This window comes from Ahaetulla prasina, chromosome 3 (assembly GCF_028640845.1).
Source record: "Ahaetulla prasina isolate Xishuangbanna chromosome 3, ASM2864084v1, whole genome shotgun sequence".
Classification (NCBI taxonomy): domain Eukaryota; kingdom Metazoa; phylum Chordata; class Lepidosauria; order Squamata; family Colubridae; genus Ahaetulla; species Ahaetulla prasina.
Window position 1 is genome coordinate 90,884,028 of NC_080541.1, and position 24,715 is coordinate 90,908,742.

The following is a 24,715-nucleotide window of genomic DNA, read 5'->3' on the forward strand; positions in this document are numbered from 1 at the left end:
ATTCACATATAAACCACTTCAGATATTACACTAAGAAATTCAAGAACCTGTCTGATGGGGTATAGTTGACCTTCCTATGATTTTTGAGCAGTCTACCTGCAAAGTTAACTTGGAAAATAAGCCAGGCATATTTTTGTGTTTGCAGATTATTTTCATCATGTTTTCTCTCCATTTATATCAAATGTTTTAATTGCTGAAAGAATTTTAGCTCAGCAGTGAAAATATTTCATAGATATGGGGGAAAAACATGTATCTAAATTATCTATTTCCCTATTTTTAAGGGCATTAGAACAAGTTTAACTTAAAATAAAATAGATATAAAAGAGAATCAGAAGAAAAGTTCATTTCAACAATATGAATATCCCCTTACCCTTTTCTCTTAAAACATTTTTGCTCAGTCTGTCCAAGGGAACAAGTCCCCAAAGAGAACAAACATGGTAAATTATAGTTAGAAAACTATAGTGGTTGCTAAATTAAATCATACCACACCAGAGCTTAATGACCATGATTTCTTCTTTATTGTATTATGATAGTTTATATAGATGTGTATATCACAGAAAATGGCTGGGATTACTCATCACTTTGAATCCCAGTATACTTAATGATGGTTTATTGAATAAAGTTAATTGGCTAGAATTTCACCACATGCTAAATCACAAACCACAATATAGAAACCACAATCACAAACCACAATATAGAAACCACAATGTCTGGCTCCATCCAAAATACTAAGCCAAGCTTGGTCAGCGTAGAAAAAAAATGAACTTTCATTTTGATAGTCTGATAGATGTGACATGATGCCATGATACAAATGATGTGAATTTGCATCATTTGTGAAGTGACATCATTACAGACATCATAGTTCCCTCTCCCCCTCCCCCTCCCCTACCAAGCAACTGGCTGGTAAATTTCTTCATACAAATGCCTTTGGCATCTACCAGCTGCAAAAAGTATAAGCAAACAGAAATTGGCAAAATTGTAGTGAACCTCAGAGGCAATGTATATATGTGGTTATTTGGAATAACCACTATTCCGAATAACCACATAGAGGCCATTTGCTTCTGTAACAGAAAAATGCCGACAACAGATTTTTTATTCCCCCCCCCCTGCATTTCTGATATACTGAAAACAGGTAATTGATAGTCTGTATGCTAATTTAACCTCCTCCAAAAGCAGTATTTCTCAACCACGTCAACTTTAAGGAATTGTGGCTGGGAATTGTGAGACTTGAAGTCCACATAACTTAAAGTTGCCAAGGTCAAGAAATATTACCCTAGGGGAAAGTTCTTTTCCCATACATAATATATTTATATTTATATTGATTTTTATATCTCTATTTTTATTATATTATTATCCACCTGGAGTCACCCTAAACAGTGAAATGGGTGGTATATAAATTTATTTATTAAATGAATGCATACTACCCTGTTAAATGTTGTTATAGAATATGCATAATATTTAGAATAAATTGTTCATTTTATTTTGGAAAGAGGGGAAGAACAGAGTCACTTTTCTTTTAAAAAGACAAAAATCTGTCTTTTGGTGCATCAACATTTCATCAGGTTTTCTTTAAGACAGCATGTACGATATTTGCCAACATTGATTGAAGGCTGTTTAAGTTTTATCTCTTGCCCATTGAAATTCAAACTCAAAAACCTAAATGGTGATTATAATGGTTTAAACTGTCATTCATTCACTATGTGAGCACAAGTTTAATTAAATTTGTGGTGCAAATATATGTAGAAAAATACAGATTGATGATTCCTATTTATTTTTTAGCATTTACTAAATTATTCTGCTGTACCTGATAAGTGGCAGTAATTCAGTGTAGGACTGCTTACACTCAGTATGACTTATTTCTGAGTAAGCTTTTTTTAAATATGAAGTTGGTGCAAGACTTGTACATTAGACAGAATGTGGTGGCAGACTAAAATGATAGAATTCCAACTTACTGAAGTTTTGGCTACATGTGGGTGATGGGACTCTTATTTCAAGAAAACAATTTCAATGTACAAATGAACATTCAATTACAACTCGGAATGTCACTACAAAATTAATTAGTCAAGCCTGTAACCATCTGTTAGACTTTAGGATATTGGAAGGAAATGTGTGTGAGTGTTTCTATGGATGGTGTGGGAGGAAAGATTTAAAATAATGGATGACCGATTATAATAAAAAAAACAACACCTGTAGTATAATTAAAGTCTGCAAAGTCTTTAGTTTTTCAGACTTTTGGTCTCCTCCAACTAATGCGTAGAATAAGTCTCTGTCCGATTGCATCAATGTAAATTGTTCCGTAAGAAAAAGTCTTTGGTGACTTTTAAATGTCTTTCCTATATTTTAAAGATAAACTTTAAGACTCAAGTACTTGTGCAATAAATTCCTCATGGATCTGCCCTTTATGACAATTCAACAGCTTCTTAATAATCAGAAAAGTACACAGCAATTTACTACTTCTGCTGACTTTGAAATTGTCAAAAATAGATATAGGTGAGCTGGTACCATCCAAGAATTTAAACTTCCATCAGCTCTTGCCACCATAGTCAATTATATAAGATTGTAATATTTATGGTATAAAACAAACTTTATTGTCTCTTGTGGTGTTACTTCCAAGCATACATTTTTTTGCTGCAGTTTTAGAAGGAGCCTCAGTGTCTATCTAACAAAATTTCTTAAAGGAAAAGGATAAAATAATCAAGATATATAAAGTCAGACCTTTGATTCATCTACCTGAGAATAGTTTACAGTAATTCTCAAAGGTTTTAGAGAGAATCTTCCAAAATCCTGCTTAGAAATGCCAAAAGATTCAACAAAATCCTTTATCATTGAGTTATATAATAAAAAACCAGAAATATTTGTCTATGACAACAAATACAGCATTTACTGTCTGTATTGTGGATCAAAGTTTCCAGGTTTCTAATAAAAAAAAAAAAACCTAAGGAGAGACAGGTACAGGTAGTCCTTGACTTACAACCACAATTTAGCCCCGAATTTTGGTGGTAAATTGTTGTGTTTGAAAGTTGAGTCACTGTGTGACTGGATTCAATTTTACAACTATTTTTACAGTGATCATTAGATAAGTCACTGCAGTTGTTAAGCAAATCATGTGGAAATAAAATGAATCATGTGGTCATAAATAATAAAATGGGTGTTTTTTGGTGGAAAATACAATCACATGACCATGGGATGCTACAACCAGTTGTAAATATGAGCTGGTGGCCAAGAACCCAAAATGTGATCATGTAAGTTTGCAGGTGGTACAGCAGTCATAATTTGAGGATGGGTCGTAAGTAACTTGTTCTTAACTCTCTTATAATTTCAAATGTTTGTTAAGTAACCAGTCCTAAATTAAGGACTACCTGTAATGAATTTCCATGCAAACAATGTTATCCTAACATTGCAAGCAAGTAATCAGTTTCTAAAAGGGTCCAGGTTCTATGTCGGGATTTTATTTATTTATTTATTTATTAATCGTATTTATATCCTGCCCTTCTCCCGAAGGACTCAGGGTGGTTAACAGCCAATTTAAAAACACATTATATACAGATTAAAAGCAGAATAAAATTAATATAACTTATGGCCAAATTTCCTAAAAACTAAACAATAGCAATCTAAAATCCCATTAAAACAGCATTTTTAGGCTAGCCCTGCTCGATGGAATAAAAGACTCTTCAGCTCGTGGCAGAAGGTCCGGAGGTCGGGGAGTTGGCGAAGCCCCGGAGGCAGCCCATTCCAGAGGGCAGGAGCCCCCACAGAGAAGGCCCTCCCCCTGGGAACTGCCAGTCGACATTGTCTAGCTGACGGTACCCTGAGGAGGCCCTCCCTGTGAGAGCGCACAGGTCGATGGGAGACTGTTGGTGGCAGTAGGCGGTCCCGTAAATAGCCCGGTCCTAAGCCATGAAGCGCTTTAAAGATGGTAACCAGCACCTTGAATTGCACCCGAAAGAGCACTGGAAGCCAGTGCAAGCTGTGCAGGAGAGATGTCACATGGGAGCCATGAGGGCTCCCTCTATCACCTGCGCGGCCGCATTCTGGACCAGTTGGAGCTTCCAGGTGCTCTTCAAGGGGAGCCCCATGTAGAGAGCATTGCAGTAGTCCAGGCGGGATGTAATGAGGGCATGAGTGACTGTGCAAAGGGAAACCCGGTCTAGAAAGGGAAGCAATTGGCGGATCAGGCGGATCTGATAAAAAGCCCCCCTGGTGATGGCCATCAAGTGATCTTCTAAAGACAGCCATGCATCCAGGAGGACGCCTAAATTGCGAACCCTCTCTGTGGGGGCCAACGACTCATCCCCAACTGTCAGCAATGGAGAAAGCTGACTGTACCGGGAAGCCAGCATCCACAGCCACTCGGTGTTGGAGGGGTTGAGCTGAAGCCTGTTTCTCCCCATCCAGACCCGTATGGCTTCCAGACACCGGGAAATCAATTCGACGGCCTCGTTGGGGTGGTCTGGGGTGGAAATGTACAGCTGGGTGTCATCAGCGTACAGGTGATAACGCACCCCCAAACCACGGATGATCTCACCCAACGGCTTCATATAGATGTTGAACAGGAGAGGCGAAAGAACCGACCCCTGTGGCACCCCACATAAGAGGCACCTCAGGGTCGACCTCTGCCCCCCTGCCAACACTGTCTGCGATCGGTCGAGAGATAGGAGGAGAACACCGATAAACGGTACCCCTCACTCCCAGCTCCCCTAGCCGTTGCAGCAAGATACCATGGTCGATGGTATCGAAAGCCGCTGAGAAAATCTTGAAAATCTTCCTTCAAATGAGCCTATTATTTTAAGAAGTAGCTACTGTATTATCTATTCACCAACTTTTGTGTGGTCACATTTGGCAAAGCATCCACATAAATCTGTGTAACACACTAAAATAAATAACTTCATTTATAAATAGCTTTTATTAGTCTCTTAATTTTTTTAATCTCACTTTTCAACCCAGAAGTATCCTCCAGATACGTTCCTTATTATACTATTATGCTATATTACAGTATACAGTAATTAGTCATCCAGTTAAAAAGTGAAGTTAAAATTATTCCATTCTTGTGTGTAATTAATATTAGCTATTGAAAATAAGCAAGAGCTCCCAATAGCCAATATCAGCAAGTATGCCAACCTTTTAACTGAATTAAGAAATATAAGAATTGGTGTTTTGCTATTTAAAGCTTCCTAAAACAAGGGGAAAGAGTTCCTCTACTCTAGAGTTTCACAGAAAGAGAATTAATTTGGGAGGACTTGGACCTTGAGTGTTTTCACTGTTAATCCATAATAGCTCATAATACAGAAGTGGTTTACCTGTCAGCTTTCCAAGTAATACACCCATAGCAAACAGAACTGTGAGGCAGGTAGGTTCCTCAATGAACAGTTTTATTTGGAGAGATCATATTGGCGCAGACTGGTGAAAACCAACTCTGAGAGTACCCACGGTTTCACCTAATTAAAAAGTGAAAGTTTCCCTTTCCCCCAAGCAATGTCACATTATCCAATCTAGGTGCTAAGCCAGTTGCTAGGTAATATCACTCCGCCTCTCCTCATCCACCTGTGTTGGAACATCCTTGGTTCCCAGGAAAAACTATTTTGTTTTGGCTACAAAACCCAGGTATCTCTATTTCCCCCTCCCTATCCTTCAGCTCCAGTGTGGCAACACTGAAGCTTCAAAAATGGCCTCAGTCAGGCCAGCTTCAAAGTTGACATTACCATTGTTACCTTCTTCCATATTTTTTTAGTCCCCGTGTCTTCCTTACAGCCCTAGTATATCTTGATGGTATTTCATCTAAGCAATAGACAGATTTTATCTGCTTGGTTTTTCAAGAAGCTTCCCCTAGATGCCACCAAGTTTTCTTTAAGATATTCAACGTGACAGTCCAGCTTGCTCTTTAAATGTTACAATGTCTACAATACAGTCATTTGCTTCTTTATTTGTTCATTATTTAATTGCTATAGCAAGTGGTTGTGGGCTGGCAGGTTGCCAGCATACAATTGAGTTGAATATTACTTTTACCCTCAAAATGCCCTCCCTCCAAATGTGCCAGTCTTATTAAAATTCTTTGAAACTTGCTCTGAAAATTATAACAGATGTCGTGCCTCAGCAATCCTCTGGAGTGATTTTAATTTTACCTTCAGGCAAATTTTGGTGACATTTTTATCCCAAGATTGACTACTTTGCAATCTGTTATAAACTAAAAAAATTAATGCACATTGACTTTAGAAATTATATTTCAATAGATACACCTGTATACTTTCCAGGGTAAGAATACGGACACTGGATTGGGCCATTTGTGCTGCTAAGTATCTACTGTTTACACCTATAGTCTAAAACATATAGGTAACAGAGTAAAGAAGATTGTATTCCATCAGCATTCTATTTTTTTATAACCTTTATTTCACCAGTATTAGCTCTGTGTTCAAATTTGCTGGGTTTTATATTTTTCTTGTACTCGGCAAGAAGCTGAGGAACTTGTTTGTGTTGAATTTTTAAAGTTATTTATATAGTTGAACACCTAGGTGCACATGTATATATACGCACACATATATACTTACACCTCTAATTTATTTTATTTTTTTATTTTCCAGGCACATATCAGTTCAGCTCTCTAGAGTCTGCACCACTTGGGACTTCACTTGGCAGGATAAAAGCCAATGACCCCGATGTGGGTGAAAATGCTGCAGTTGAGTACAGCATTGCTGCCGGCGATGGATCTGACATGTTTGATATCATCACTGACAAGGACACACAAGAAGGGATTTTAACAGTCAAAAAGGTTTATTTTCCTCTCTGTCTTTTATTGGACTTGGCACTTCAGGTTTTAGATTTCCTTTTCCAGCTGGAGGATGGATCAGATTTCATGAAAGGTCAACTGCAGAGAAACTAGCAGGTGTTAAGCTTCAAACCAACCTTCCTTCCTTCCTTCCTTCCTTCCTTCCAACTGTTTTCACTTGTCAGATGCATTGAAATTTGTGGGCATGTAACTTTAGAAGTATTAATGTGAAAGTTCTATTGAACATGTAAAAGAGGTTTACAAGGGGTATATGATAATATGTTGTGGCCAACTCACCACAGCCAATTCACCATGGCCAACTCAACACAGGACAACTCGTTGAGGGCCAAGAGTTACACTAATATTAAAGAAATGATGGAATAGAATCATTAAAGGAGGGAGAAAATGAAATGTGAATGACCAAAATTAAAATATGCTTTTATTTGTTTTAAATAATTAAATTGAATTGTTAAATTGTGCTGCAGCATGTGGTCCGTGGCAAGTTGACTGTGGTAAGTTGGCTGCAGGGAGTTGACCATGGCAAGTTGGCTGTAGCGAATTGGCCACAGTGAGTGGACTGTAGTGAGTTGTTCCATTCTACTTTGCAAGCTGGCTGACTAGCTGAAGTCTACTATTTCCCTTCTAAAGGCTGGAAATAGCCAAATGTTTATGTGGTATCCTGAAAATAGGATGCAAAGGAAGTCCAGTTTCCTCCCCACCACCACTACCTTATAGCACTTATTTCATTGAGTTCTATAAAGATAAACAAAAACAGAAAAAAATATGAAACAATTCTTGTCAGGAGTACTTGGGTTCTGAAGATGAAATTATTCTTGTCAGGAGCATTTGGGTTCTGAAGTTTCCACTTGAGGTATTATTATGATAGAATCTGAAAACTCGTGACTTTTTGAGATGTCTTTTTATGGTGTCCGCCATACATTATGTCAGCTCTGTTTAAGTAAGTGGGGAAATCAGCTACAGGCCAAGAAATTTATTGGATAAATTAGAGTTCCAATAAGGAATTGCTCGCTCTAGGCATCTGCTTCACATATCTCTTGATGGCCCATCCACCAGTAACAGATGGTCTCTGCCTAGAAATCATCTTTAAAAAGAGAGAAAATCACTCTGTATGCTGATCTGCAAATATATATCTATGTTATCCCTAGTGTCAAAGGGTAGTGAATAGGAACAATATGCACCTGGAATTGTGTATATATGTGTGTTTGTGCATAAAATTATATAAATATTATAAATTTTGGATGCTTTCTTCTGTGAAACCAGTACAGTTCAGGAACAGTTTCACTAGTAGTCCAAATCGAAATTGGTATTCCTTTTAGGCTAGATTGACAGAAATAAGAACTATGAAAGAGTTTATTAACAGAATATTTTTCTTGTTGACATATCTTTTTTCCTCATTTCTGTCATATTATTAATCATGACAATACTGTAGTATAACAAACCAGGATAGCATTATAATAGCATGAGAATGGTATGAGAGCTTTTTCTCTTCATGTAATTTTAGTTTCAATCTTGTCTTTCATATGAATTAGGTCCCTCAACAAAAAGCCTGAATAGATAATTTTAGTAGAGAAAATTATCCTTTTTATCTTCATCAGGTCTTTTGTGGAGGGGTAGATTTATATTGGTGGAGCCTTTTCCATTTTTAATTCCCTACGATTTGTCATCTTACTTAAGGTAGGCTTCAAGATAATTTAAACCAGAGGTAGGCAATCTGTCTTCCTGATATTTTGGTCTCTCACAGTTCCTTGCTATTAGTAATAATCAACAGACTGATGGAAGTTAATGTTCAAAATATCCTCAAAGAATTAGATTGACTATTTCTTATTAAAATATGGTTAATTCAAAGAAGCCTGAAACAGAAACCATGGTTTACATTGAACTTAGCTTTCATTAGCTACAAATGAACCTGGGGACGCTAATTCAGTCCATAGGTCAGATGTAAGAAATCACTTTTATTTTCATTAAAATCCAAAATTTATCTTGATTCATTAGCTCATCCCAAAGACATAACACAGATAACATTTGCATACACAAACTTTGGATACTTCCACACAGCCTTAGAGCTATTCACAACCAGTAACTGCCCTAACAGCAGCTGTTACAGGAATATGCTTCATCAGGGATGTCAAACTGGTGGCCCGCAAGTCGGATGCATCACACACAGGCCACACCAATCCCAGCTCCAGGAAGAGGAAAAACATTGCAAAATGTCACATGATGGTAACGTGATGCTGCGAGTTTGACACCCATGTGCTTCATTAAAACTTTAATTAACACTCTTGACGTGTAGCCTAATTCAGTGGTCTCCAACCTTGGCAACTTTAAGCCTGGTGGATTTCAGCTCCCAGAATTCCCCAGCCAGCTTTGCTGGCTGGGGTATTCTGGGAGTTGAAATCCTCCAGGCTTAAAGTTGCCAAGGTTGGGAACCCCTGGCCTAATTTGTTTATTCACAGGGAGATAAAAGCCAGGGGAAATCCAACTGTTATGGCTGGTAAAAGATTCTGTAGCAAGGACACTGTTAAGGTGTTAGGTTAGGCCCAAGGAGAGCTGGGTTCAAGGTTCACCCATTGAAGCTTCCTGATTTGTTTTCTTTAAACTTTGAATTTCTTTCTTTTTGAGGGTATCTGCAATCCAACCACTAGTCCTTTTAATCCATTAACTCTTTCTCCATAAATTTGTTTTGAACTTCCATCCTCCATCCTTTTCTTGATATGACCAAATAATCTCAATGAATATCATTCCCTTTTGTAAGCAGCACAACAATCATTCAGTGCCCAGTCATTCTTGATTAATCTTATTGTTTCTTATTTCTTAGGTACCCAAGTCCCATTATCACTTCAGTTCACTTCACTTGCTTCCATTGCCATTCTTCTCCTCAGGATTCATTTTTGGCCCTACCGAACAGGGATCTGCCTTATATTCAATATTTCTCTTCATTCTTGTAACCTTCAATAATTCTCTCAGTCTTTCTTATAAATCAACCAGTCATGCTTTTAATTTGCATCCATTCCTTTACCATGTCTGCATATGAAAAGACTTGTACTTAAGCCATGTATTCAAAACAAGCAAACCATTTTCAAAGAAGTTAATCACCAAGTAGTCAGTATCCTGATGCATTGTTGGTTCTTCAAATGGCCCATTCATTTTTTTCTACATGGCCTTGCCTCATCCCCAGCTAGCGTTTTTGCCAGCTAAGCTAATAAAATATTTTCTTCCTCTTCTGCAAGGGTAGTCAACCTTTTTATACCTACCGCCCATTTTTGTATCTCTGTTAGTAGTAAAATTTTCTAACTGCCCACTGGTTCCACAGTAATGCACCGTGTATCATTATCTGTGCATGCCTCTCGCGCTTTGTGGATTGGGTTTGGGGTGCACCGGCTACCAGCTCTGCTTTTCTGTTACAGCTGGGTGGTGTGGGGGGAGATGCGCGAGCTATTCTGGGATGAGGCTCTTTTGTTTGTGGTCGTACTGTAGCGCCATTTAGTTTCACTTAGGTAACGTGAAATAAACTTATACGCGGGTGATATAAATAGTATATTTTCAGAAATTTAAATTGTCACAGGGAAATTTATGAAAATCTAATAAAAATGTTTTTAAATAATGCTATGAAATTTTTTTAAAAAGTCAATTAAATTAAAAAAAAGGGAAGTGCTTCAGTATCAGACAAAACCCCTCCCGCCCACCATGAAAGCTGGAATGCCCACTAGTTGGGCAGTAGGGACCAGGTTGACTACCACTGCTCTTCTGCATTAATTTAAAATGTTGCACAATTTCTCTTCCCCCAAGTCATCACTGCTTCTTATATTATTTCAATTCTCTGTAATGTAATATATGTATCACTAACCTATGATTTCCTATTTTTCTCATACACACACAACAGTCTGTTTGGCAACAGTTCCTACTTCCTGAATTGTTTCTTCCAAATTTAACCTACATCTTCATTTTCAAGCTATGATTTATTAGTTCCATTCCAGAAGATTCAACCACCTCAGTATCAGTCTGTTTTATGTTTCTATTTTCTCTTGGTTTCAGTGTCATAAAACTTTTCTATTATCTTTAACATAACATAACAACAGAGTTGGAAGGGACCTTGGAGGCCTTCTAGTCCAACCCCCTGCCCAGGCAGGAAACCCTACACCATCTCAGTCAGATGGTTATCCAAAATTTTCTTAAAAATTTCCAGTGTTTCTTTTAGTGCATCCATCAGTTCATCCTATTTACCATTTATTCCCTTTATATTCCAAGTCATATTCTTCCATATGAGATGGCCATTACTAAATAGCCTGTGGATATTGACTTCTGTTGCCCATCATGACTTTGATCAATCAAGGCTTTCACATAAAACTTTTTAGAAGTATTGCCCTTAGTAATACCTGTATTATATGGCACATTTCCTGCTAACTGAAGGGTAATACTTCGAAATCTCAGTCCACTGTAGCCAGTATGACTTATTGCAACAAAGTCCAGATTTACCCCAAACATGCGTACATGCATTTAATTTATACATCCCACAATCATCTATAAGCTGTTTGTCTTATTCAGTATGAGCTATGATAGTTAACCATGAAAGCCAATATACAGTTGCCCATATTTCACCTGTCTACTAACACGTACTCTTCAGCATTTAGTGCTTTGATTTTTAAATGTAAGCTTGTAAAAAGAAAAAAGTCTGTTACTTATATCGCAGTATATCCTTAGAGGAACTGCTGAGTTGAGATTAATTTGAAATGATTTTTGAAAGATTTATACCAAAGAAGAACAATTTCTGGCTGACCTATATTTAGCATTTATTTTTAAAGGGCTCCTTTGGAATAAGTGTAAGTCTGATTCACCCAAACCAACAGCAATTTAACCATTGATCTCAACGAGATGCAGATTGAACCTAATGATTCATGCCAAGAGTAGCATGTTTCAGCACTTTTGAAATGAAACACTGATTTGTATTGATTGATAGAATGAGCCCAGAATGATACAGCACTGCAACAAAGTTCAATAGATAAAGTAACTGCATTGTTTCAAAGTTGTAAATGCAATCACAAACTCCTTTCTGTTGTTTTCAATGGAACTGATTGTTGAAATAACTATACAAATTGTATATGAGCTTGGGATGCTCATGTATATGTAAAAACTTTCTATGGTGTATTATTTCACTGATTCATACTGACACTTGAAAGACAAGACCATTGAAATTTGGTTGTACATGAGCCAACACTTCCTATCTGAAAATAAAATATGATTCACTTCTCTGCTTTGAAATTTGAGGCATGACATCTTTTTTAATAGTATTAGCTGCCAGTAATAGAATAACCCAAAACTGGGATGAAATAGAATGTTAATTTATAAGAGTTTCATTTTCTATATTATTTTTTTTATTAAAACTCTGTATTTTTTTATTGAAAGGAGCAATTTTTCAAATGAATTTTTAAAATTATTTTTCTAATCATATTGACACACACTAAAAATAAAAGACTATTAAAGTACTGGATGTTTAAATTGTACCAAGTATTTATCAGGTTGTTTTTTTAAAAACAACAACAACTGGAAAAGCATTTGCAGAATGCTAAAAGGATACCATTAAAATCATTTTTAAAAAATCATTCAATTGATGGAAGATACACGATTGAATATAGAATTATATTCTATATAGAATATAGATTCTATATATTCTATATAGAATATAGATTATTGTTAGTTGCGAAGTCATGTCTGACCCCATGGAAAATGTTCCTCCAGGCCTTCCTGTTCTCTATCATCCTCTGGAGTCCATTTAAGCTCACGCCTACTGCTTCAGTGATTCCATCCAGCCACCTCGTTTTCTGTCGTCCCGTTCTTCTTTTGCCCTCAATCTTTCCCAGCATTAGGCTCTTCTCCAGTGAGTCCTTCCTTCTCATTAGGTGGCCAAAATACTTGAGTTTCATCTTCAGGATCTGGCCTGCTAAAGAGCAGTCAGGTTTGATCTCCTCTAAGACTGACTTGTTTGTTCGCCTTGCAGTCCAAGGGACTCGCAGGAGTCTTCTCCAGAACCAGAGTTCAAAGGCCTCAATTCTTTGGTGCTCAGCCTTTCTTATGGTCCAACTTTCACAGCCATACATTGCAACTGGGAAAACCATAATCCTGGCTATGCACACTTTTGTTGGTAGGGTGATGTCTCGGCTTTTTAGTATGCTGTCTAGATTTCCCATAGCTTTCACCCTCAGGAAGGAAGCATCTTTTAATATTTTGGCTGCAGTCTCCATCTGTGGTGACCTTGGAGCCCAGGATAATAAAATCTGTCACTATCTCCATTTCTTCCCCATCTATCTGCCAGGAACTGAGAGGGCCAGATGCCATGATCTTAGTTTTCTTAATGTTGAGTTTCAAGCCAACTTTTGCACTCTCCTTCCTCACCCGCATCAAGAGGCTCTTAAGTTCCTCTTTGCTTTCTGCCATTAGAATGGTATCATCTGCATAGCTGAGGTTGTTGATATTTCTCCCGGCAATATTAATTCCAACTTTTAATTCATATAGCCCCACCTTTCTCATGATGTGCTCTGCATATAAGTTAAATAGGAAGGGCGATAGTATACAGCCTTGCCAAACTCCTTTCTCAATTTTGAACCAATCAGTGGTTCTGTGTCCAGTTCTCACTGTTGCTTCTTGACCCGCATATAGGTTTCTCAAGAGACAAATAAGATGGTCTGGTACTCCCATCTCTTTAACAACTTGCCACAATTTGTTGTGATCCATCAAAGGCTTTACCATAGTCAATGAAGCAGAAGTAATTTTTTTCTGGAACTCCCTAGCTTTCTCCATGATCCAATGTATGTTGGCAATTCGATCTCTAGTTCCTCTGCCTCTTCGAAATCCTGTCTGTATTTCTGGTAGTTCTTGATCCACATACTGCTGGGGCCTACCTTGTAGGATTTTAAGCATAACCTTACTAGCATGTGAGTGCAATGGTGCGATAGTTTGAACATTCTTTGGCATTGCCTTTCTTTGGAATTGGAATGTAAACTGACCCTTTCCAATCCTGTGGCCACTGTTGAGTATTCCAAATTTACTTGCAAATTGAGTATAGCACTTTTACTGCATTGTCTTTTAAGATTTTGAATAGCTCAGCTGGAATACTGTCTCCTCCACTTGTTGAGCACTTGTTGTTGCTCAGATTTCCTAAGGCCCATTTGACTTCACATTGTAAGATGTCTGGCTGTGATCACCCCATCGTGGTTAGAGTCCTTTCTGCGCATGACAAAGATGGAGGTCTGACCGATTCTCGGAGCGGCAGGCGGAGTTGTTTCCGGGCCGGGAATGCAGCCAGCGGACGACCTGGGCTGCCTGGGCAGCCTGGCCGGAAGGATGATCTTCTTGGCAGCCGCGAGAGGGGTTTTTCGCCCCTGAAAGTTTCGCAGCTGCCGAGTGCTGAGCCAGGGCCGAACGGCAGCGAAATGGCGGCGGCCATCTTGGTGCGGGGCGGGGCGGCGTCCGGCCTACTCCCGGCGGCGTTTTGGCGGCGTCCGGCTTATTCCCCTGCAGCATTGTCGAACTTATGCTGCAGGGAGGGCGACGGCAGTGGTGAGAGCCCCGAAAATCTTTTGCTCCTGATGGGAGAGCCCCGACGAGGCCCCCCACGGAACGGCAGTGAAGTGGTGGTGGCCACCTTGGTGCGGGGCAGGGCGGCATCCGGCCTACTCCTGGCGGCGTTTTGGTGGCGTCCGGCCTATTCCCCTGCAGCATTGGCGAACTTGTGCTGCAGGGAGGATGACGGCAGTGCTGAGAGCCCCGAAAATCTTTTGCTCCTGACAGGAGAGCCCCGACGAGGCCCCCCACGGAACGGCAGCGAAGTGGTGGTGGCCATCTTGGTGCGGGGCGGGGCGGCGTCCAGCCTACTCCTGGCGGCGTTTTGGCGGCCTCCGGCCTATTCCCCTGCAGCATTGGTGAACTTGTGCTGCAGGGAGGGTGATGGCAGTGGTGAGAGCCCCGAAAATCTTTTGCTCCTGATGGGAGAGCCCCGACGAGGCCCCCCACGGAACGGCAGTGAAGTGGTGGTGGCCACCTTGGTGCGGGGCAGGGCGGCATCCGGCCTACTCCTGGCGGCGTTTTGGTGGCGTCCGGCCTATTCCCCTGCAGCATTGGTGAACTTGTGCTGCAGGGAGGGTGATGGCAGTGGTGAGAGCCCCGAAAATCTTCTGCTCCTGACGGGAGAGCCCCGACGAGGTCCCCTACGGAACGGGGGTTGTTGAGGGGGGGGCATGTCCGTGGCTGCGGTGGGGACGGCAAGGACGTCTGTCTTGGATAAGGGCGACGTTTGGAACCCTCCTAGCGGCAGCGGCGGCAGCATGCTCTCTCCCTTTTCTCCCTCCTTTCCCTTGGATTTTTTTTCATCTGGACCTGATAAGATCTGAGGAGGCTGTTTTAGGGCTGGTCGTTTTCGCTTTGAATGGACATGGACCTAGGCATGGAGGTCTCCTTTTCTTCCCCTAGACTTCAGAGTTGTAATGGGGAGTTTAGACTCTGCAGCTTAGACTCCCCCCCCGGACTCTGGAGCATTGGATGGGGGCCAGCTTGGACTACCTATCAGGATCGCTATACGACCATGCGTGGGCTTGGGTTAGCGTTTGTATGCTGCCCGGGTTTTGCCTTGGGCTAACCAGGTTAAGATCAGCCCATCCTGGATTTCGTTTACCCTCCCCCCTCTTCCCACTTACCCTGTTGGGGGAGTGAGGTGTTTACAGGGGGAGGAGGTTGGCAGCGACATTTTTAACATCTGTATGTCTGTTATTACTTTTACCATCTTGAACGGGATCTCCTTGCGAGAATGTCCATTGTCTTTTATCATCTATGGGACCTATGTCATCGGTTCTGAATATGACTGCTTTATCATCATCTACGGTTACGGACAAACTCATTTTTGTGCCAATTATGCCTGATACGAGATATGATTTATCTTTCATTAGAACTTCATCGTCTGCGAGGATCCTCCGCCTCGCAGAAATGGCCCTCTACGTTATCGAGGGCCTATCTCAATGATGGGTTTTGGGACCCAGAGAGATGGCATGCGTCAAGAAAGAATCTTTGGGGTTTTTTAGATAAACAATTTTTAAGGGGTGGGAGGGTAAAGGCGGGTATCGGGGGAAACCCGTCAGGGAGGGAGCCAGTCCTTGCGGTTGCTCACGGTGATACTTTACTAGGTTCAGAGGTCAAGGGGAAGCCTTATTCTCCAATTCCAGAGGATCGTTCCATCAGTACAGTAAGTGGGAGAGGCAGATATGGGGGAAGTGGGGGGCCATATCATGTTCAGGGGGTGCGCACTCGCTGTTTGAGAGTGATTGCGCGCTCCGGCCCCTCAGACTTTTCCCGTTCCCCGAGTGGCCAGTATCCCCAGGGCTTGGACCTTCGGCTGATGTTGTGCAATGCTAGGTCTGTAGTGAATAAAGCCCCCCTGATTTACGATCTTATACAGGGGGGGGGCTGCGGACCTTGTGGGCATTTCGGAGACTTGGTTGGGCATTGAAGGGGGGGTTCCCCTGGTGGAGATGTGCCCACCGGGTTTCCGGGCATTTCATCAGCCGAGGGCCCAAGGTAGGGGTGGAGGGGTGGCGGTGGTTATTAGAGAGAGTCTGGAGCCGATGGAGGCCACTGTTCCTCAGATAGCCGGTTGTGAATCCCTTTACGTGAAGTGGGGGCGTAGGATGCAGGTGGGCTTGTTGATCACGTACCTGGCTCCTTGCTGCGTGGCAACAGCCCTGCCCGAGTTGCTGGAGTTGATAGCCGGGATGGCAGTTGATACCCCCAGGCTTATGGTCATGGGGGATTTCAACTTGCCATCAGCCGGTGTGTCGTCAACGGCGGCTCGGGAGTTCATGGCCTCCATGACGGCCATGGACCTGACCCAATTAATTGACGGCCCCACCCACGTCGGGGGAAGCACACTGGATCTGATTTTTGTCTCTGGACAGTGGTTGAGTGATCTGGAAGTACGAGAATTAGTCATTGAACCTTTGTCATGGTCAGACCACTCTCTCCTTCATCTGGACTTTTGGACCGCTGCTCCACACTTCAGGGAGACGGGACCAATACGTTGGTTCCGTCCCAGGCGACTGATGGACCCGGAGAGGTTCCTGATGGAGCTTGGGCCGCTCCCTGGCGATCTGGCCCACGGCTCGGCCGAGGAGCTTGTTGCGGCCTGGGAACAGGCCGCAGTGGGCGCTTTGGACCGTGTCGTGCCTTTGCAGCTTCTGACCAGGTGTAGGTCTCAACCAGCTCCTTGGTTTTCTGAGGAGCTGAGGGAGCTGAAACGCCGGAGAAGATGCCTAGAGAGCGCGTGGAGGTCCAGTCGTTCTGAAGCTGACCGAACACTAGTTAGGTCTTTTACTCAGACCTATCTAGTGGCATTGAGGGAGACCAAGCGGGCCTATGTATCTACCCTCATTGCGTCAGCAGAGAACCGCCCAGCCACCCTGTTTAGGGTGACTCACTCCCTCCTTCACCAGGAGGGTTGCGATGACCCCTTACAGGGTTGTGCTGAGGATTTCAGCAGGTATCTGTTTGACAAAATCGCTCAGCTTCGGGACGGTCTGGACCAAAACTGGGTAGTTTCAGGCGAGGTGACGGAGGCTAGTCTTGTTGAGACCATCTGGGAGGAGTTTGACCCTGTGGCTCCCGAGGACATGGACAGGTTGCTGGGGCGGCTGAATGCCACCACATGTTTATTGGACCCGTGTCCCTCCTGGTTGGTGCTGGCCACCCAGGAGGTTACACGAGGCTGGCTCCAGGGGATTGTTAACGCTTCTCTGAGGGAGGGTGTTGTTCCCACCACCTTGAAAGAGGCGGTGGTGAGACCCCTCCTCAAGAAGCCTTCCCTGGACCCAGCTGTTTTGAGTAACTATCGTCCAGTCTCCAACCTTCGCTTTGTGGCGAAGGTTGTTGAGAGTGTGGTGGCACACCAGTTACCCCAGTACCTGGATGAAACTGTCTATCTAGACCCGTTCCAGTACTGAGACGGCTTTGGTCGCGTTGCTGGATGATCTCTGGAGGGCCAGGGATAAGGGTTACTCCTCTGCCCTGGTCCTATTAGACTTCTCAGTGGCTTTCGATACCATCGACCATGGTATCCTGCTGCGCCGGTTGGAGGGTTTGGGAGTGGGAGGCACCGTTTATCGGTGGTTCTCCTCCTACCTCTCTGACCGATCGCAGACGGTGTTGGCAGGGGGCAGAGGTCGACCTCGAGGCGCCTCCTTGTGGGGTGCCACAGGGTCGGTTCTCTCGCCTCTCCTGTTCAACATCTACATGAAGCCGCTGGGCGAGGTCATCAGTGGTTTTGGGGTGAGTTATCAACTGTACGCGGATGACACCCAGCTGTACATTTCCACCCCTGACCACCCCAATGTAGCTGTTGGAGTGTTGTCTCGGTGTGTGGAGGCCGACGGGTCTGGATGAGGAGAAACAGGCTCAAGCTCAATCCCTCCAACACTGAGTGGCTGTGGGTGCCGGCATCCCGGTACAGCCAGCTGCAACCGCGGCTGACTGTTGGAGGCGAATCATTGGCCCCAATGGAGAGGGTGCGCAATCTGGGGGGTCTCCTGGATGGGCGGTTGTCTTTGAAGATCACTTGGCGACCGCCTCCAGGAGAGCTTTTACCAGGTCCGCCTGGTCCGCCAGTTGCGCCTTTCTAGACCGGGATGCCTTATGCACGGTCACTCATGCCCTCGCCACTTCTCGCCTGGACTACTGTAACGCTCTCTACATGGGGCTCCCCTTGAGGTGCACCCAGAGACTTCAGTTAGTTCAGAATGCAGCTGCACGGGTGATAGAATATAACACCGATCCTGCGCAGGCTGCACTGGCTACCTGTGGTTTTCCGAGTGCACTTCAAGGTGTTGGTTACCACCTTTAAAGCGCCCATGGCATAGGACCGGGATATCTTGGGACCGCCTTCTGTTACCACATGCCTCCCACCGGCGATGCGCTCCCATAGAGAGGGCCTCCTCAGAGTGCCGTCAGCCAAACAGTGTAGGCTGGCGACCCCAGGGGAGAGCCTTCTCTGTGGGGGCACCTACCTCTGGAATGAGCTTCCCCAGGACTTGACAACTTCCTGACCTCCGGACCTTTCGCGAGCTTAAAACATATCTATTCTTCCGAGCAGGACTGGCTTAATAGGGTTTTTAAACATGGATTTTATTGGGGTTTATTTTATATTTTGTATTGTATTTTAAATTTAGGCTTTTGGAATAAGTTTTTTAAATAGTGTTTTTATTGAAATGTATTGTATTATTTTATCTGCCTGTTCACCGCCTTGAGTCCTTCGGAGAAAGGGCGGTATAAAAATTAAATTATTATTATTATTATTATTATTATTATTATTATTATTATTATTATTATTATTATTATTATTATTATTATTATTATTATTATTATTATTATTATTATCAGGGATGTTAAGCTTGTTCTTGTATAGTTCTGTGTAATTTTGCCACCTTTTCTTAATCTCTTCTGCCTCTGTTAGATCCCTGCCATTTTGGTCCTTTATTATGCCCATCTTTGCATGAAAGACTACTACACACACACACACACACACACACACACACACACACATATATATATATGTAGGTCTTTGGTTATTCGGGTTTTCTCCCACATAAAATTGGAAGTGTCTTAAAGCTCAAATCCCCCTGCAACTCAGACTAATCTGAGCACAACCAAGCCCCCACCCAAACAGGACACACCCCCAGCCAATCAGAGCACAAAAAAACCCCATCCAATCAGTGCACAGCCAAGCTCCCACCCAATCAGTTCAAACCCCCACTAGCAGTTAAAAAGGAAGAAACAGCTGCGATCACACATTGCTCCCAGAAGCACAAAGCTGAAGCCTGAAGATGACGAATGAGACTTCGCTGAAACGTCGCCAAGACACTTCCAATTTTACGCGGGAGAAAACCCAAATAACCAAAGACCTACATACAAACACCCACGAAAACCTCAGAAAACAAATATATATATATATATATACATACATACATACTACTATACTGTCTACTATTGACCTCACCCCATTCCTAAGAGGTCTGTAAGGGGCATGCATAAGAGCACAAATGTGCCTACCTTTCCTGTCCTATTGTTTCCTTTCATTATATCCAATTAATATAGTTATTACATACTTATGCTTATATATATGCTTATATATTACATAGTTATTTTCATGCTTATGCTTATATATACTGTTGTGACAAAATAAATATCTTCATATCTCCAATTCCCTTCATATCTCCAATTTTTTTTTTAGAGATCTCTGGTCCTCCCTATTCTATTGTTTCTTTCTATTTATTTGCACTGTTCATTTAAGAATGCATTTTTATCTCTTCTAGCTATTCTCTGGAATTCTGCATTCAACTGGGTGTATCTTTATCTTTCTCCCTTGCCTTCCGCTTCCCTTCTTTCCTCAGCTGTTTGCAAAGCTTCCTCAGATAACCATTTTGCTTTCTTGCTTTTCTTTTTCTTTGGGATGGTTTTAGTTGCTACCTCTTGTACAATGTTGCGAACCTCCAGCCATAGTTCTTCAGGCATTCTGTCTATCAGATGTAATTCCTTTAATCTAGTTGTCACTTCTACTGTATATTCATCAGGGATATGATTTAGTTCATACCTGAGTGGCCGAGTGGTTTTCCCTACTTTCTTCAATTTAAGTCTAAATTTTGCAATGAGAAGCTCATGATCTTAGCCACACGAAACATAACCATAGGTATTTGAAAAAGCTATTAAGAATGCAATCCTAAGTAAAACTCATTGAGTTCAGTGAAACAGACAAATATATACAACGGTTATCATTTTCAAGTTCCAGTTTCCATTTCCTAATTTTTTGTGTTTAAACGAATGATTTTTTCCTGGTTCATTAAACCTTACAAGATTTCCACAAGCTTCCTTTTCCCAAGATCTCATATGTCGTAGTTTGAAATCTCTTAAGATGTTTTATTTAAACTGATATTCATGACAGTTGCTGTCAGATGGTGACATGATTGATGCTGTGAGATTTGGTATAATTTTAAATGGACTTTAATTTAGGGCATTACACTACTAATCTCTGGTGTACAGAACTGCAGCATAACTCAGAAGACAGGTTTTCAAAAAATGCTTATTTATTTATTTATTTTTAAAAGTAATTAGGTAATTATTATTATTTTTTCTCCCTTTCTCTCTTCCTTACCTTCCATTTTTGGATACAAGCAATTAGATTTTGAAAAGAAGAATCAATATAACCTAAAAGTAGAAGCGACTAACATTCATCCTGACCCACGATTTTTCTACTTGGGACCATTTAGAGATTCAGCTTTGGTCAAAGTTTACGTGGAAGATGTAGATGAGCCACCTGTTTTTAATTTACCGTCTCATTTAATAGAAGTTGATGAAGATGTCAGAGAAGGCAGTATCATTGGGCAAGTGATAGCCCAGGATCCAGATGCAACAAAGAACCTCATCAAGTAAGTTATCTTCCATGAATATCAGAAAAGAATACATTGAAAGTGTGTGATCTTGCCTATAATGTGCTTCAGAGTTCATCAACTTTAATGTTTAATATTGGCAATAAGATTATTAAATATAATTGGTGGTGGTTATTAATCTCATTAAGGATAGGTTTGCATTCCTACTATTGGTAGCATTAGACTTTAACATTTATATATTATATTAATATCCAAGTCTGGACCCACCACAATTTTCAAAGTTTAACTTCTGTTCATGTTGTTTTGGTTACTAGAATGTGGCATTCAAAAGTAATTGGAAGTCAACTGGCTGAAAAAGGTGATCTTTCTCTTCAGAAACTAGTTCTCAGTTTAGCCTGTTCAAATCCAAAATGATTTATCAAGTAATTTTAAGCCTCTCACAAATGTTCAACCTAACCATTGAAAAAATAAATGAAGGATGTTCCTCACCCCACACCACTCTAATTTCTTAGGGAAGAATAGACTATAAGTATAATTACTTATTTAAATTACTTACTACATTTAAGCAAAATAAAGAAATTTTAGCAAAAAAAAAACATTTCTAAACTAAAAGAATTATTAACTGCAGTGGAGGGTCAGTAAGACTGTTTTGGTATAATAGAGTTGTGAATTATATTAATATGTGTATATGTGTTGCTCTTTTTAATGCATCTTTTTAAATGTTTGGATTGTTTAGATTTTTCCAAGCTGGCAGAGTAGATCTCTCTCTCTCTCTCTCTCTCTCTCTCTCCCTCTCTCTCTCTCCCTCTCCCTCTCCCTCTCCCTCTCTCTCCTTCCCTCCCTCCCTCCATCTCTCTCCCTCTCTCTCCTTCCCTCCCTCCCTCCATCTTTCTCTCTCTCTTTCATAAACAATCAAAACATTAAAAAGAACAACACATATACACATATCTATAATCTCTCTCTCTCTCATATATCTGCTTATATAAATTCATAATAAATAAATGTTACTTTGCTACAGCTTTGCATCACTTTGAAATCAACTCCATTCCCAACTAATCTGACACTATCCCAATCCTGTTCTACTCCTGTTTATTGGAAGCAGCATCTCATGTCCATATTTTTCATTTGATCTGTGCCGTTCTCAATAACACCATTGGACAATTTTTCCACTAGTAATTATTCTTCTCTTCTGTCATCTCTTGTCTCCTGAAATTCAAGCTAGCTATCGATTCACTGCTACTTCAAAACTTTAGCATTTTCTTCTTGGGCTTCATCTCCTCCTTGACCCAAGCCAACTGATGTTGTAATATGCAACAGAAAGCTAGTTTGGATTCAGATTTAAAATTCCATTAAAAACAAATTAATACACAATTCAGACCAGAGGTTTTTATATTAAGGTTTTTGGATAAAATGCTGGAAATGGCACTATTCCTATATATAACAACAGTAGCATGACTTTTGTACGCTCAGACACCTACAATGGAAGTATAGCTAGTAAAGGTGATGGAACTGGCAGAGATGGCTAAATTATCAGCTCTTCTAAGAGAAACATCACAGAAGAAATGCATTTACAATTGGAAGCTTTTGTAGAGTTTTTGCCGGGAAGGGATAAATCAAGCAATGACAGAGGAAGTTGATTATGGTTAAAACTTACTAAATTTTTTGAGACAATGGACATTGCAGTATATAACAGTCCATTTAGTGACTCTTCAAAATTACAATGGCACTGAAAAAAGTGACATGACTCTTTTTCACACTTATGAGCATTGTAGCATCCCCATGGTCATGTGATCAAAGTTTAGATGCTTGGCAACTGACTCATATTTATGATGGTTGCAGTGTCCTGGAGTCATGCAATTAATGTTTGCGACCTTCTGACCATCATAGTCAATAGGAAAGTAAGATTCACTCAATGGTGGGATTCAAATAATTTAACAACCGGTTCTCTGCCCTAATGACCGGCTGTGTGGGTGTGGCCATGGTGGGCATGGCCAGTGGGTGTGACAGGCAGTGCTCAGTCTCCTGTATCCCCCAGCAGAAAAATGGGGGTGGACGTGCTCTCCCCAGCGCCCTGTTTGGAGCCTAGTGGGGCTCTCTGCAGCCTTTGGGGAGCAAAAACCGGACATGGTGGGGGGTCTACCACACCCTGTTTTGGGCCTAGTAGGCCTCCGTGCATTTACCTGGGAGCAAAAACGGGCCATGGGGATTTCTGGAAGGGGCCAGCCAGCAATTTAACAACCGGTTGGGCTGCAGTGATTCATTTAAAAACTGTGGCAAGAAAGTTTGCAAAATGGGGCAAAACTCATTTAACAAAAGTCTCACTTAGCAACAGAAAATTTGGGCTCAATTGTGGTCATAAGTCAAGTACCTATATAGGGTTAAACTAAGGGTTGAATTTTAAGAGCTTTGTATATCCACTTGTATATCCAAGTTTGAAGTCATTCATTCATATATATGTGTGTGTGTGTGTGTGTGTGTGTGTGTATGTATATGTATGTATATATATACAAACACACACACACATACTGTATATATATTTATTTATTTCTTTCATGTACCTTTTTTAGACACCTCTCTCTCTCTCTTATTTATCTCTCTCACTATTCGTTAGCTATTGTTAGTTTTTATTTGTATATTTTCTGAAAAAAATACAAATATGAAACTATGAAAAATGGTATTGAGTAAAACACATGATGGTAAAATCACCATCCAATCTTTTTGACTTCACACTTCATAGAGTCTTTAAATGCATCAGAGAAATGGTGGCAAGGCAACCAAAAAACCTCTGGAAGATTTTTATTACTTTTATTCTGCATTTTTTTATAATAACATAGTTTCACTTCACAGTATGTGCTCAGATTTTATTCCTTCTATCAGAATAAATGCACACATGTGCACACACTGAAAAGTATGGAGGAAGGCATTAGCAATTTATTTTGTTTCCGGTTGGTGGAAGGAATTGAAGTGATTTTTTTTTTCCACTTTGTGAAGCATAACACTGATTGGATAATTCATTATTATTTATCTGTTTCTTAGATTTAGAGGGCTGTTCAACTTTGAAATGACTCTGGATAGCCCATGTAGTTAAAAACAAAAATTAAAAGAGAAAAAGACATGGTATAATAAAGAAAAAAATGTGTTCTTAGATTTAGATTTAGAATAACTTTATTGTCATTTTGAATGTACACAAATCGGCATACATTAAAATGAAGTTTCATTGCATACAGCTCTCAAAGGGTCACCACCTCCAATATACACTACATATACATGAAAAAATAAATAAATAAATACAAATTATGCATATACCCACACATATTGTACGACACAGAAGAAAAACATGGTCTTGTTCGGATGTACACATGTACATGGTGAGAAAAACAAATCTTGTGAGTTTACCAGATTGATGGCATAGGGAACAAAGCTGTTACAGAATCTGGTAGTCCAGCTAGAAATACTTTGAAACCTCCTCCCAGAGGGGAGCAACAGAAACAGATCGTAAAGTGGGTTTGTGGGGTCTCTAACA

General features: G+C 41.0%; 1 protein-coding gene across 2 annotated transcripts in view; it reads left to right on the top strand.

Moving 5' to 3' along the window:
- Positions 1-24,715, top strand: part of CDH9 (cadherin 9) — a 156,624-nt gene that overhangs the window by 93,803 nt on the left and 38,106 nt on the right. For both annotated transcript variants that reach the window (XM_058178048.1, XM_058178049.1), the window contains 2 exons: positions 6,576-6,763; positions 20,978-21,231. In XM_058178048.1, coding sequence (XP_058034031.1) covers positions 6,576-6,763; positions 20,978-21,231 — 442 coding nt within the window. The remainder of the gene's footprint in view (positions 1-6,575; positions 6,764-20,977; positions 21,232-24,715) is intronic.